The following is a 14,427-nucleotide window of genomic DNA, read 5'->3' as shown; positions in this document are numbered from 1 at the left end:
CACTTCCTCTGCTGAAACCCTCCCCAGCCCCCACCCCACAGCTGCTTCACAACTTGTGAGCATTGTGAATTCCAGAACCAAGGCACACCCAAATTTCAGTGTCAGGACAGAGCTGCGTCCTGCAGCCAATAGGAAGTACTATGGGATTACGGTATCTGCTCTTTTAGATTATAGCGGCCACTTCGGAGTGTGGCCTCCTGTCCATCTTTCATACCCACTCTCCCCCCCAACCCCGGCCTTGCTCTGGCTTCTGATAAACTTCTCCCAATCCCAGCCCATGGATCTCTGTCCTGGGAGGTGGAAATGGGGGCTTCCCTGAGGGAAGCATTCAGTCTGAGACACAAAGCGAGCACTGAAACAGTGACATAGGCTAGGGCTGAGTCGCTGGTGAGAGTCGGTGGGGACAGGGGACTTTATCTGGGAAGGGGTCATGAAACAGATGAAAGTAGGGTGGGGGGGTTGCCTGGGTGGCTCAGTCGTTAAGCGTCTGCCTTCAGCTCAGGGCATGATCCCAGAGTCCTGGGATCGAGCCCCCCATCGGGCTGCTCTGCTGGGAGCCTGCTTCTTCCTCTCCCACTCCCCCTGCCTGTGTTCCCTCTCTCGCTGGCTGTCTCTCTGTCAAATAAATAAATAAAATCTTCAAGAAAGAAAGAAAGAAAGAAAGAAAGAAAGAAAGAAAAGAAAGAAAGAAAGAGAAAGAAAGAAAGAAAGAAAGAAAGAAAGAAAGAAAGAAAGAAAGAAAGAAAGAAAGAAAGAAAGAAAGAAAGATGGGGGGGGCGCCTGGGTGGCACAGCGGTTAAGCGTCTGCCTTCGGCTCAGGGCGTGATCCCGGCGTTATAGGATCGAGCCCCACATCAGGCTCCTCCGCTATGAGCCTGCTTCTTCCTCTCCCACTCCCCCTGCTTGTGTTCCCTCTCTCGCTGGATGTCTCTCTGTCAAATAAATAAATAAAATCTTTAAAAAAAAAAAAAAGAAAGAAAGATCGGGTTTGGAGGAGGAAGACAGGGCCCAATGGGGAACTGGGGAACGGGGATGTCAGTCTGTCCTGGAGACACCCCACCTTGCCAGAGCGCTGAGCCCTCTGGACCCCAACTGGGGCTCTCTCAGGCTTCTTGTGACCCCCATGAGTTCTACAGCACACAGAGAACCTGGGGAAGGCATCAGAGGGCCGCAGAGTCGGAGAAAGCCCCGGAGACTCAGCCCAATGAGGAAAGGGAAAAGGAATGACAGACTGTATCCAAGTGTACAAAATTAATTACTCAGAAGGACCAGCTGTTCCCCATATTCAGTGAGGACAGAACAAGAGGAAACAGGCTGAAAGGGCTACGATGTGAATGTTGATATTCAGAAGGATTTCCCAGCGGTGTGTGAAGCAGAGGTCTGGAGACCCTAGGGAGGGTACGTGGGGTGAACTTCCAGGAGATTCTTACCTGTGGAAGGCAGGTGACATGGAGTCCCGCCTGAAGGAGGGAGACTGGACAACTTGTGCTTTTGGAACCAGCTGTGAGTATCGGGTTCGAGCACTGCTCTTGACACCAGGGCGTGGCCAACTTTACGGGTGTTCGACCCGCGCAGACGCATAGGACCCCACGCTTGGCTTAACGCTCTGCCATTGCCATCTTGAAATTCTTAATAATGTGTGAACGAAGGGCCCGGCATTTTCATTTTGCACTGGGCCCCACAAATTATGTAGCTGGTTCTGCACCAGGATGAGTAGGAAGAAAAAGCAAGGGTGGGGAAATTAGCAAAGGGCGAGCTGGGCTTTGCTTCATTTAAATTGCAGAGTGGGGGATTGCGGATCAGCCAATCTAGGGATTTTTCAAATGCAAGAGACACAGAAAGAGTAGAACAGGGTTCTCCTACCTGAGGACGGAGAAGTATGGGTCTCCTTTAGGAGAGAAGTGGGGCAGGTACCTGTGAATTCCGTTTGTCCATCTATTCAACACAGAGGGCAGAGTGAGCTTTGTGGGCTGAATGCAGCCTGAGTTTTGCCCAGAGAGGGAGGGAGAAGTGACCTCTCTAGGTCTCCTTCAGCTCTGAGCAGAAGCACCATCGGTCGTGTCCTGAAGACCACAGTAAACCAGGGGTCGTGGGGCCTGGGTTTCAGGCCTGGATCACCTCTCTGGGCTTCCTTTCCTCCTCTGGACACTGAGGGGTTTAAACCAGATCCTTCCGGGGCGCCTGGGTGGCACAGTCGTTAAGCGTCTGCCTTTGGCTCAGGGCGTGATCCCGGCGTTATGGGATCGAGCCCCACATCAGGCTCCTCCACTATGAGCCTGCTTCTTCCTCTCCACTCCCCCTGCTTGTTGTTCCCTCTCTGGCTGTCTGTCTCTCTGTCAAATAAATAAATAAAATCTTTAAAAAAAAAAAAAAAAAAAAACCAGATCCTTCCAAAGGTCCTGCCCAGCCTCGTTTGGCTCTAAGATTCAGAAAATGGTCTGGTCCCTCGCCTGGTCCATCACAGCTCAGGTAAAAAGGCAACAGGGCTGGTGCTAAGGTTTGGGGAGGGTGCGGCAGCCAGAGCCCGGCCAGCACCTCAGGAAGAGGCTGGCAGACGGGGGGCCAGATCGCCAGACGTGGAGCCACCGAGTCACCTTCCTCTTCCTCTCCAGCTCCTCCAGGATGTCCCCTAGCTGGGTTCATCCGCTCCTTGCCTGCCCCCGAACCATCAGGATGACTCATCTCAGGATGGAACCTGTGAAGGAAGGGATGGCATGTCAGGGCAGCAGTCTGAGATTAGGCGGTGCCCACACAAGGCCTCCGGCCGAGTTGGCAAGCAGCCGGGCTCTGCGGACGAAGCCACTCCAGCACCACCCCCTCCCGGACCTCTGCACTGCGCCTCCCCACAGGCCCCCTCGAGGCCCTGACTCCTCCACCAAACTGCCCCCCACCCCACTGTGAAAGGGTCCAGACTCGGACTTGGAGTCTCTCCATGTGAGCCTTCATCTCCACACCTGTGCGAGGCGCTGACCATTCCTTCCCTAGCACATTCTCCGCCTAAAGGCAACCGATCTGGGAGAGTCCCCCATCCCCCACCAGCTGTAAAACCCACACAGATGTCTGTCTGTGCACGAGAGGGAGGCCGAGCCGTGCGGTGGGAGAAAGAGCGCGAACGGCGACTTAGACATCAGAGGCTCCGTTTCCTTACCTGTTCAAGGATGAGTACCCCCTGCTACCTCGTCTGCTGATAGGGACCTACCTGAGGGCTTGTTATCCAGTTGAAGGTAGAGCCACTGCGGAGGACTTCGAAGGATGCGGTGACCATTCCAGAAAAACATTCGAAGAAATCCCAAATAAGCATGGGGTGAAATAAAGAAATGGGATATTCTGCAGAGAAACTTGGTAAGGAGAAGCACCTGTGCGCAGCCCCAGACCCTCTGGCTGTGGCCACAACCCCCTTCCTGGGGTCTCAGCTCTTCCTTTCTCTGTCGTTTACTTTGCTGACTCTTAACAGTACGTTCACACTGCGGTGTCGCCATCTTTTCCCAGCTTTGTTGATGTCCAATTGGCAGACAAAATTGTAAGACATTTGAAGTGTGTATCATCATGGTTTCATACACGGAGATGGGGTGCAAGGAGTCTTCCCATCAAAATAACACATCTATTACCCCCATATTTATCTTTTGGTTGTCGTTGTTGACAAGTTTTTTGGGGACTAGAATTTAAGTGCTACGCTCTTAGCTAATTTCAGTTATACAATACAGTGTTATCAACTGTAGTCACCATGGTTTACATTAGATCCCCAGACCTTATTCACCTTCTAGCTGAAAGTTTGTATCTTTTCACCAACCTCTCCCAATTTCCCCCACCCCTCAGCCCTGGCAACCACTTTTCTACTCTGTTTCTTTTCTTTTTTTAAAGATTTTATTTATTTATTTGACAGAGAGAGAGAGAGACAGCCAGCAAGAGAGGGAACACAAGCAGGGGGAGTGGGAGAGGAAGAAGCAGGCTTCCCGCTGAGAGGGGAGCCCGATGTGGGGCTCGATCCCAGGTCCCTGGAATCAGGCCCTGAGCCGAAGGCAGATGCTTAACGACTGCGCCACCCAGGCGCCCCCTACTCTCTGTTTCTATGAGTTTGCCTTGGTTTGGGATTTCACATCTAAGGGACACTGTGCAACATTTGTCTTTCTGCTGCCTCTACATTGAAAAGCTTCAGGCATTATTTTTAAGATTTTATTTTTGAGTAATCTCTACACCCAACATGGGGCTCGAACTCACAACCCTGAGTCACGCACTCTACCAGCTGAGCCAGCCAGACGTCCTCTGCCATTATTTTAAAGCTCCAGAATTTAGGCCATTTATTTGTTTTTGTTTTGTTTTGTTAATTGAAAGATCACGCGAGATGCCTTGAAGGTGTGGCTGAGCATTTAGGACAGCGTGGGAGTTCCTAGAGTCATCAACACTTTCACTCGCTCTAAAGAAAAGCAGATTTGTGGGTTGAGGGTGGGTAGAGTTGCCCAGCAAGGGGATGGGGGCCTGGTAGGCTTTTGGGTGGTGCCGAGGGGACCCTTGCTGCCTAAGGAGAGAGTCTGAGAGGTTAAGGGGACTATCCCCAATGGGAAGGGCTTGGTATTTGGACAAGGAGGGGGTCCCCAGGATTTGAGAGCTGGTCATGGCGCCAGCTGGGAGAGATTGTTCGAAAGAGGGTCTGAGTGGCTGGGTGAGGCCACAGGCCAGCGGGATTTCCTTCAGCTCCAGCCACTCGGGTGGGTGGGACCGGATTGCTGGAACTGGACACAGGAATCTGCCTTTGTTTCCAGCTGGAGGGGAAATGCCATAAATCCTGCCCCTTTCCCACCCCTCCGGCATCCGTGCCCAGGCTCCGTCCTTGCAGCACCAGACAGCCTGGTATGGAAGGCCTTCTGCAAGCTCTTGATTCCAGGGCCCCTCATCCTCCGGCCTCTGCCCCAAATTCCCCCACAGCAGATCATAGGCACGGGTGTAGGAAATAGAGGTGGGGAGGTATCCAAGGCTGGTCTGGAGTAAATAACCACAAAGCAGGATTTGGGTTTTGACCTGCTCCCCTCTCCCCTTTCCCTCTGAGGGACCATGGCTTTTCAGTGAGGTCTAAGGGTGAACTCGAGGGTAAGCCTTGGCCCTCCTCCCCCAACCAACTCCCACTCCAAACAGCTGGACAGACCGCAGCTTGGAGCACAGTCCCTTGGGCACACTTGGAGCTGGACAGCTGGGGAATGCGGAGTGCTGGGGCGCAGAGGGGCTGGGGGGTGGGATGGGACCCCAGGGATAGCGAACTCTGTCTTTATTTTTCCCTTGGTTGGTGGGTCCGTGTGTTTGTGTCCCTGTGTGGCGGGGTGGGTTTATGTGTGCTTGTATGTGTGGGCCGGGGGCCTGTGTGTACTTCTGTGCCTGGGAACCCGCAGGGCCCTGTGGCACCCGGGCTGGCGGTGTGTTGGCACATGACATTGCCCGTGTGACAGATTTAGGCTACAGAGTCCCCCCGACTCCAAGCCTTGCCCTCAAGTCCTCCCTCCAGACGGGGTGCCTTCCTTAACCGTGAAGCGCCAGGGTCCCTCTGAGGGAAAGGAGAGAAGGGAACAGCTCTGATTCTCGGCAGGAGCCCTGGCCAGGTGGGTTTGTCAGCGAGGCCAGCGGAAATCTGATGGGAGAAATGTCCTCAGAGGCCAGGGAGAGGAATGGGTGGAGGATGGGGAAAAGCGTGGGGAGGGAAGCGGGCCCCGGGGGTTGGTGTGGTGGAAGATGAGTGGATGTTTCCAACCATTTGGAAAGTATGACTGCGGGAGGGGAGGGAATCCTGTCCAGGTGCCCCAGTTTGGAAGAAAGGGGACATAAGCCACTGAGTCCCCACCTGTCCCTCTGTCCTCCCTACATACGTGTACTCCCTTGTCTTCTCTTGGCTCAGCAGGACTCTTATGGGCATGCCCCGGGATGACCGGGAACACCGTGGCTCCTGGGCCAGGACAGCCCCTATGAGGAGGAAGGTGATGATAAAGGGCCCTCTAAGCATCCCAGACCTTGGTGGAGCCTGAACTCAGTTCTTGTCTACACACATTTATTAAACCTGTACAGGCTGGGCACAGAGCCAGGGACTAGGGAGACAGACCCAGGTTCTGCCCGTGCAGGAGGGAGGGGAGGCTGTCCCAGGAGTCCTCACAAGCCTGGCTGACATCCCAGTGTGTCCGGAAAGCCAACTCTTCAGCCCCTTCTGTAGGAGCCCCCGTTGGGCTGGGCGAGGGTGGACACACACATGCGGGAAGCAGGTTGGCCTGCCATCAGTGCTGTGGGGATGGGCAGCGGGCCGGGGGCGCACTGGGCCGGGGGACACACAGCTTGCAGGAGCTGCTCTGAGAAGGCTGTCTGGGATAAGCTCGTGTTTCCACTTCGGGGCCCACCGGAGTAGAATCCGGGAATCACGGGGGATGCCATGGGGTTCCCAGGACGTGTCCACAGGCGTCCTCCACAGAGCCGCCGCCTGGGCCACACCCCTTGCAGATCAGCCCAGTAACGAAACCTGTTGTTGACTGGGTGCGGACTGTTGGCCGGGCCCCACTCGGTGCCCCGGGACAACCCTGGGAAGTAGAGATTATATACTATCACCACGGGGTGTTACGAGTGAGGACATGGAGGCTGGCGGCGGTCCCTGGTCACAGAGATGGTCAGAGGCAGGGCCAGGGTGCAAACCCAGGTGTTGGCCTGAGCAGGCCGCTTTCGGCTTGGCGTGATCTGCACAGCCGGGGACCTGGTCCTGAGTTCCCTGGCCTCTGCCGACAGGGACTCCACGTGGAAGCTCTAGGCACTGGCTGCCGTGGGAAGAAGCTGGGATGTTGGTGGAGAAGCTGACTTTGGGTGGCGCAAGCAGAGCAGCCCACGTCGGCTTCTTTCCTCTCAGGAAGCCTGAAAGGCTGTCAGAAGCTGTTAGAGGATTCCAGACAAAAGGCTTGGCCTGGGAAGAGCACTTGCGGGACTGCAGGCCTGGGACTCGAGCTGTCCCAGGATGGCCAGAGACGGACAGTGGGTCTCCAAGGTGGAGAGGCTGCCCCTGCCAGAGGATGACTGCCTGCTCGCTGAACCCCCCCAGCCCAGAGCCAGCCCATGCTCACCAGGAGGGAGAGAGAGCCACGGAGCGCTAGTTCTCTGGTCCTGAAGATGCCATAGGACAACTGCGCCCTAGGACAACTCAGGCCGGTTAGACGTGGCAAGGAGAGGCTCAGAGAGCCCAGGCACCAGGCTGTGGGCAGAGGCCATGTGCTGCCGTGGAAAGGACACAGGCTTCAGGGTCCACAGACATGAACTCTGAGTGTCACTTAGCCCCTACCAGCTGGTGACCTTGGGCAAGTCACTTAATCACAGTCTGTTCCCTCGACTATAAAGCAGGAAGGTCGTGAGGATTCACTAGGGTAACGGTGATGCTAAGGCCAGGACAGTGCAAAGCGCTCCACCAGCTCGCTGCATTCTCCCGGCGGCCCCGCGCTGACACGTCACGGTTACCACCACTGCGTGCGTGAGAGCCTGGAGGCTCAGAGAGGCTCAGTGACTTGCCCAAGGTCACCAGCCCGCTCCCAGGTTGAAGCGCGCCTACCATGCTGTTCCCATGTTTCTTTCCCTGTCTTCGATGGGAGGAAAGAACTCGAGCTCCATCCCGGACGCCCGGAAACAGCTCAATCAAACTCAGTTCCCCAGGGCCCTTCCATAGCACCTCAAATCTCGGTAGCACTTCACGGTTTATAGGCATTCTTAACCCATATTATCTAATGGATCTTTCCCAAAACCCTGTCCTCCTCCATTCACGGAGGTGAGAGGAATCTAAGTGCCTCATTCGCACAGGGAGGAAACGGTAACTCAGCCTTGAATCCATTCCAGTCCACCATCGCTGCCTTCAGAAGCCGCCAGCAAAGGCGTGCCTGGGTGGCTTAGTCCGCTGAGCGGCTGACCCTTCCTTGCAGCTCAGGGCATGATCTCAGGGCCCTGGGCTCGAGCCCCGTGCTGCAAGGGGCTCTGCGCTCAGCAGGAGTCTGCTTCTTTCTCTCTCCCTCTCCTGACTCATGCTTACTTGCTCTATCTCAAAAGAATAAATAAATCTTTAAAAAAGAAAAAAAAGGAACCCTCTGGGAGAAATCACACACTATCTAACCCAAACAGTCGTTGTCACCTCAGTGTGTCTGCATGCTTTCCCCCTATTCAAAGAACAGGTTTATTTTTTAATTTTGCAAAATGTAGTAATAGATGACTAAAAAGTCAAAACGTTCTGTGCAGAATAATTCCAAGTAATTTATGTAGACACTCCACCCCCAAGAAGATGGAATGTATCTCCCCACTCCTTCAGTGTGGGCTTCGTGTAATGACTTCCTTCCAAAGAGCACGATATAGAAAGGGGGAAGAAAGAGTAACATCCCAGGGAGAAACCTGACAAACACTCCTTCGGCCAGGTGATCGAGGTTCCCTCGACCGTGATGTTCGTAGCAGGGACCCTTCACGGGATGTGATGAGAATGGCGCGTCGCCTCTGTGGTCTTCCTCCCGAAAGCCCATGACCCCGGTCTCATCATGAGGAGAACATCAGACAAATCCCAATTGAGGGATATTCTGCAAAATTCCTAATCAGTACTCCTCAAAATTGTCCAGGTCATCAGAAACAAGGAAAATCCGAGAAGTCGTTACATTCAAGAGAAATCTACAAAGGTATGACAACTAAATGTAATGTGGTATCGTGGATAGAATTCTGGACAGAAAAGGGACATTAGGGAAAACCTAAGGAAATCTGAATAAAGTTTAGACTTTAGTAATAATAATGTATTAATACTGGTTCACTCGTAACAAACGTACTACATTCGTGTTAACAATAGAGGTCACTGAGTGTGGGGTGTATGGGGACTCTGCACCATCTCCACAACTCTTCTGTAAATCTAGAACTGTTCCAAAAAATAAAGCTGATTTTTTAAAAAGTCAAAAGTTTCAAAAAGCTGTTCAGTGAGAAGTTTCCCTTCTGCCCTTGGTCAGTTGCTCAGTCATCTTCCCGAGCAAACGGCCGTGTTTCTTCCCAGGGAGGTTTCAGTGTAGAGCCTGGCCTCCACAACTGGATGGCTGGCTCTCAATCTTGATCTTCTAGCCCTGTGACCCCAGGCAATTCCTTACCTTCTCTGTGTCCTGTGTCCTCAAAGATAAAATCCTCATAGGATTATTGGGAGTGTTCAGTGTATTCATGTATATAGTAAGCATCTTATAAATGGTTGCTTTTATTACTACAAATAAACGTGCAAATGTATTTATGGAGCAAAGGTGTTAAGAAAAAAAATACCCAGGGGCGCCTGGCTGGCTCGGTCGGCGGAGCACGAGACTCTTGGTCCCAGGGTTGTGAGTTTGAGCCCCACCTTGGGTGTGGCAAGTACTTAAAAATAGAATCTTAAAAAACAAAACAAAACCCCGAGAAAAAAATTGTAAATAAGGCACACACAAAAGATTACTAAGTGCCTTTTCAAGATATTTTAGCTCACTGCCTAATAACCCCACCTATGGGTCATGTAGGGGAAGTAATTTTGTCTGACCTCCCGTTTACTATTAAGGCCCAGACTCTACATAAAGTTAAGAGGTTAAGCTGTAGAAGATCGAGAAATAGCAAATCATTTTTATCTGGCAGAACAAAAAAGTGATGGTTTTATTGCCAGACAGGAATTCAACTTTTTGGTACCTACCTTTCCAATCTTATTCAAGCATTCTTCTCTCTACTGTCAGGCATGGTTTTTTCCTTTCCGTCCTCCAACCCTTCATTCACTAAGCAGTTACACACACGCGGGCATTCACTATATGTTTGTGTTAGTCAAGTTTATCTTGGTGCAAATTTTACTTTGACAAATAGTAGCATCCCGTACGCACTGTTCCATCCCTTAATTTTTTACGCTTAATATATCTTGAAGATAGCTTCATATCAGAACATAAAGAGCGTCCTTAATCTTGTTTTTCCACTGTATAGAATATATCATATGGTCGTACGGTAATCACACCCATAATCAACTTAGCTAGGTGACACTTAGGTTGTTTTCACTCTTACGATCTCAAACGATGCCGTATGAATAACGTCCTAAGGAGGTTAGAGTAGAATTATTTGTACAGAGATGGACGGGAAAGCAGAAGGGCTCTAGAGGGCTAAGGAGCCTTAGGGAAGGACCTGATCACCTGCTCCCAGCCTGGCCTCACCCATCTTCCCCTAATTAATTCTGTGCCCACCTAGCCTCCTCCTCCTGCCTCCTCCTCTCCATCCTGAGCTCCTGGTATCTCCAGACAGGAAGGGCCAGGCTTTGATTCTCTCGAGGCCTGGGCTCTAGCCTGTACCGTCTGGGAGATGAGGGTGCCTTGAAAAGGCGGATCTTGGGGGCTTGGGGCCTGGGGCTGCTACTGTCCCTGGGCTGTAGCCACTGAGGGCACATACTCAGCACACCCTGACGGCTCTGGTAGGGGATGAGGACCCGGGAGCCAGGGACTACCTGGGGGGGCTGGGGTACTGGGGGAGGGGGCGGGGCAGTACCTAGCAGCTCTGGCACGGACTTGCTTCGGGTGCCCAGTGCCGGCGGCCGGTCCGGGCACAGGGAGTGGCAGGCCGTGGCAAGGAAGGGACTGGCCAGGCTGGTCGTGATGGTCACAAGGTGGTCCAGGACACCCCCCTCCTGAGGAGACGGGGCAAAGGGGAGGCTCAAGGTGGCCTGTAGTCTCTCTAGGAGAGATGGGGTGGCCTGGGCCTGGGCCTGAGCCACGAGCCCAGGCAAGGCTGGCCACTCGGGCTGGTAATGCTGGCTCAGCTGCTCTATCCGGGGGCGCTGCAGCAGCTTCCGGATCCTTCGCACGGTGTCGAAGCTGTCGGTCAGCAGCGCCCACTCTAGGGCCGTCTTGCCCCGAATAGGATCCACCGAGGTCAGGTCAGCACCTGGGAGGGGGCGCAGGAGTGACACGGGATGGGACGGGGATTGGTAACTTCCAGAAGGGCAGATTCTTGAGCAGCAGGACTGATGGGGGTCAGATTAAAAACCACAGAGTCCCATCCTGTTGCAGCTGGGATCTGGGAGCCGTCAGAGGCTACAGCCTCAGCCAGTACCAGCTGCAGATCCCAACAGCCTGTTTAAGACTAAAGGGACGCTTGGGTGGCTTAGTCAGCTAAGTGTCGGCCTTCGGCTCAGGTCATGATCCCGGAGTCCTGGGATCGAGTCCTGCATCAGGCTCCTTGCTCAGCGGGGAGCCTGCTTCTCTCTCTGCCTGCAGCTCCCCCTGCTTGTGTTCTCCATCTCTCTCTCTCTCCCCCAAATAAATAGATAAAATCCTTAAAAAAAAAAAAAAAAAAGACTAAAGAAGAAAACGGAAAGTCCAGAGAGTGGAAAAGACTTCAGAGAGACCTGGTGGGGGGGGGGGTGTCTCCAAACCAGGAGCAGAATAGGGACCTCCTGAACCAAGGAAGGAGTGGTAGGCACGTTGCCCAGGATGGGGGAGGCCTGAGAAGCACCTGCTGGGCAGGTGGAGGGGGTACTGCTGGCCCCCACTCCTCATCCTTTTCGTCAACACCACACTCCTCTAATCTGGGGTGGGGGAATAGCAGTCACTTTGGGATAAAGGGAGGTTGCAGAGTTTTCTCCCTTCTCACCCCAAACACAGTCAGATGGAAAAGGGAAAGGAAGAGGGTGACCAACAGATGGCAACCCCACCTCAGGGAAGAGTGAAGGCCCAAGACTCCATGAGCAGTATGGACTTCACCCCAGAACAACCTACGCGGCCACATGCCTCAACTACATATCATCGTGTCCCTGGAATCCTGGCTTGTCAGAGACGGAAGTCATCCCATAGAAAGCCAATATCCTCATTATACAGGTAAGGCCCAGAGAGGGAAGTCATCCGCCCAGGGTCACTCCGCTAGTGGCCGAGCCAGGACTAGAACCCAAGAGTCCGGTTCCAGACATCAGCCTTTTTTGTTTTTCTAGCTGATCTAGGTTATCCTCCCAAGCTTTCTTTCCTGAGACCAACATTCACAGTGTAAACAGAGGTATCAATAGTTGGGTTTTGTTGATTGTGAGAAGCTCAAGGACACTCCCCTCCTCCAGGAAGCTGGCCTAGATTGATCCTCCATCTCCACCTCTTTTCTCCCTGCAACTATACAGCTGACTTAGTGTCAGGCTGGAAGCCTTGGGGAGGGACTGGAGGTCGCAAGTCCCGGTCCAGCCCCACGCACCTGCCATGAGGAGGGCAGCCACGCATTCCGAACGGTCCCGCACGGCGGCCTTCATCAGTGCTGTTAGCCCCCGCTGGTCTCGGCGCTCCAGGTCCAGGCCCGGGTAGTAGTTGAGCAGGAGACTCACCAGAGGCACGTGGCCTGGAGGGCACCAAGGACGGAGGTTAGCTTTCCCCAAAAGAGGGTGAAGAAGCCCCAAACCCACCCTCCACCAAACACGACAGTGTCTGTCGTGGGAGAAAATTATACAAAAAGTATGGGATTGACCCGTCTAAAGTGGGGGAAACTGGTGGAAGGTAAGGTCAACAGTCTCTCACCTGCTTGGGCAGCCAGCATGAGGGCTGTGTCCCCTTCTTTATCCTGCTGGTTCACATCGAGGAAAGGGCAGCGGCTGAGCAGAGCCACGACACTCTCAAAGCCGCGGTAGCACGCGACCATGAGACCTGTCTGGGGGAGGGACAGCTCAGCCCCTGCACTTTTTTCCAGGATCTCCTTGCAGCCCCTGTGCCCTCTAAAACCCACATCTATCCCAGAGATGTCCCAGCCTCTGTTTACACCCACCCTCACCCCTCCCTTCCTCCCAAGGATCCAGGCATTGGACGAATGTCCTGCGGCGGGGACACAGCATTGCTCTAGGTGCCCTGGGAAACACCTGGGGTAGCTCACCCTCCCGTTGCCATCCACCTGGATGGCCTCTTCGGGGGAGACCCCACCATCCAACGTGGCTTGGAGCTGGACAGGGTCATTGCGGACACAGGCCCAGTACAAGGCCCCCAGCCTACAGCCTGGGGCAGGCGTCTCCTGGCTGGTGGGGCAGGACGATGCCTCAGACATGTCCAGCCCTCCCCTGTGCAACCGCGGCTCTTCCTCTTCCATCCGGGGGGCAAGAAGGACCGTCCCTCCGCCTCACGCAGCTGGCATCTACAACAGAATGGAGGGGAACAGTGTCTCCCTGTATCCCAGGGAAGGGTCCCAGCACCCCACCCACCTTAAGAGAAGACAAGCTGTGGGCAGGAGCCCTAAGAGGGCAGAAGTGGTTCGCTGTGAGGATCCCAGTAAGGGTCAAGGAGAGGGGCGGGGTCTTCTCTTTCCCACGGGACCTTACCCGAGTGTGGAGGCTTCCTAGGAGGCGGTCATTGCCGGGGCCCACAGCATCCCCCAGACCTCTGGGAGCACACTCGGGGACTCTCCGGGGCTGCCCGAGGTGGACTCTCTCCTCAGGAAGCAAGGCAGGTAACAGATGGCTGGACTTAGGGAAAGAGCTGCTGCAAACACCCCGGGGCTGAGCTGGATCAAGCTGGGTCAGTAGCGGACGGGGGGCCGGGAGGGGCGGGTGCTCTCCTGTCCCCGAGATTGGGACTCGCCCGAGAGCCCGCCCCGAGTGGGCGGGGCCCAATCCCGACGGCTCCTCCCCCGCGGAGGCGGCTCTGGGGGAAGACCCCGCCCCCGGCAACGCGCTCACCTTCCGCCTCCTGCATCAGAAGCACCCCTTTCGGAGGTGGGAGGGGCGTGAGGGGTCCCCATCCGGCCGCGAATGCTGGAAGTCTCTTTCCCTTCCGCGGAGCCGGGGTGGTGGAAGGAGAGGGTGAGAGTGCAGACATCTCGTTGAATAGGGGCTGGGACTAGGGGAGGTGGGGCTCGGGGTCACCTGGACCTTTTTTTTTTTTTTTTTTTGAGGTTCTGGGGAAATTAAAACATAAAGAATTGCCTAATTAGGAGGATAGAAATGATGATATAGCAAGTTTCATGGACTAGTTTTGGTATGGTAAATTAAGTATGGAATATTTAGATTGCATTAAAATTACAATAAATGAGTTACATTATTTACAATTATTTATTAATAATTATAAAACCATCCTTTAAATTAAATTAACACTAAATATTAAATTTAATGAATCAGTTTTGGACTTCAGATGTAGAAAACAGCCAACTGTGTTCTGTTTATATCACTCCCACCATCGGCGTGTATGAGATCTTTTTTTATTTTACTTTATTTGGTTTATCTCTTTCATCCCTAATCCCCACAGCCCATTTTTCTCCTCTTTCCCTTTACCAATTGGCACTTGTATATTCTCGAAAATGTACATTGCGTTAAAAAAGGTAGTGTTGGTTTATGTATGTCTTTCTTTTAGTTTCCGATGTAGAGTTTAGTGATTCATCCCTTACAAATAACACCCAGTGCTCATTACATCAAGTGCCCTCCTTAATGTCCATCACCCAGTTACCCCAACCTCCCACCCACCT

The 14,427-nt window shown here is 53.5% G+C and overlaps 1 protein-coding gene across 2 annotated transcripts; it reads right to left on the bottom strand.

Moving 5' to 3' along the window:
• Positions 1–8,235: 8,235 nt before the first annotated feature.
• ANKRD33 (ankyrin repeat domain 33) lies at positions 8,236–14,392 on the bottom strand. 2 transcript variants are annotated; one of them, XM_045800802.2, is made up of 5 exons: positions 13,289–14,392; positions 12,850–13,104; positions 12,501–12,543; positions 12,184–12,324; positions 8,236–10,893 (listed from the first exon to the last, which is right to left on the bottom strand). In XM_045800802.2, exons 2-5 carry the CDS (start codon positions 13,057–13,059, stop codon positions 10,184–10,186), a joined length of 1,104 nt encoding a protein of 367 aa, XP_045656758.1. In that variant the 5' UTR covers positions 13,060–13,104; positions 13,289–14,392; the 3' UTR covers positions 8,236–10,183. The 2 variants fall into 2 exon arrangements, with proteins under 2 accessions (XP_045656758.1, XP_045656759.1); XM_045800803.2 differs by lacking the exon at positions 13,289–14,392 and having other exon boundaries at positions 12,501–12,626; positions 12,850–12,934.
• Positions 14,393–14,427: the final 35 nt, after the last annotated feature.

Source organism: Ursus americanus, chromosome 25 (genome assembly GCF_024610735.1).
Source record: "Ursus americanus isolate L20-20 chromosome 25, mUrsAme1.1.p, whole genome shotgun sequence".
Lineage (NCBI taxonomy): Eukaryota > Metazoa > Chordata > Mammalia > Carnivora > Ursidae > Ursus > Ursus americanus.
Note: the sequence above shows the minus strand (reverse complement) of the source record. Positions and strands in the feature narration are given on the sequence as shown.

Coding starts and splice junctions, on each gene's coding strand:
- ANKRD33 (XM_045800802.2), bottom strand. CDS start 13,059: ATGGAAGAGGAAGAGCCGCGGTTGCACAGGGGAGGGCTGGACATGTCT. Junction 12,544..12,849: donor AGGTGGATGGCAACGGGAGG/GTGAGCTACCCC, acceptor GTGAACCAGCAG/GATAAAGAAGGGGACACAGC. Junction 12,325..12,500: donor CATGCTGGCTGCCCAAGCAG/GTGAGAGACTGT, acceptor GGTGCCCTCCAG/GCCACGTGCCTCTGGTGAGT.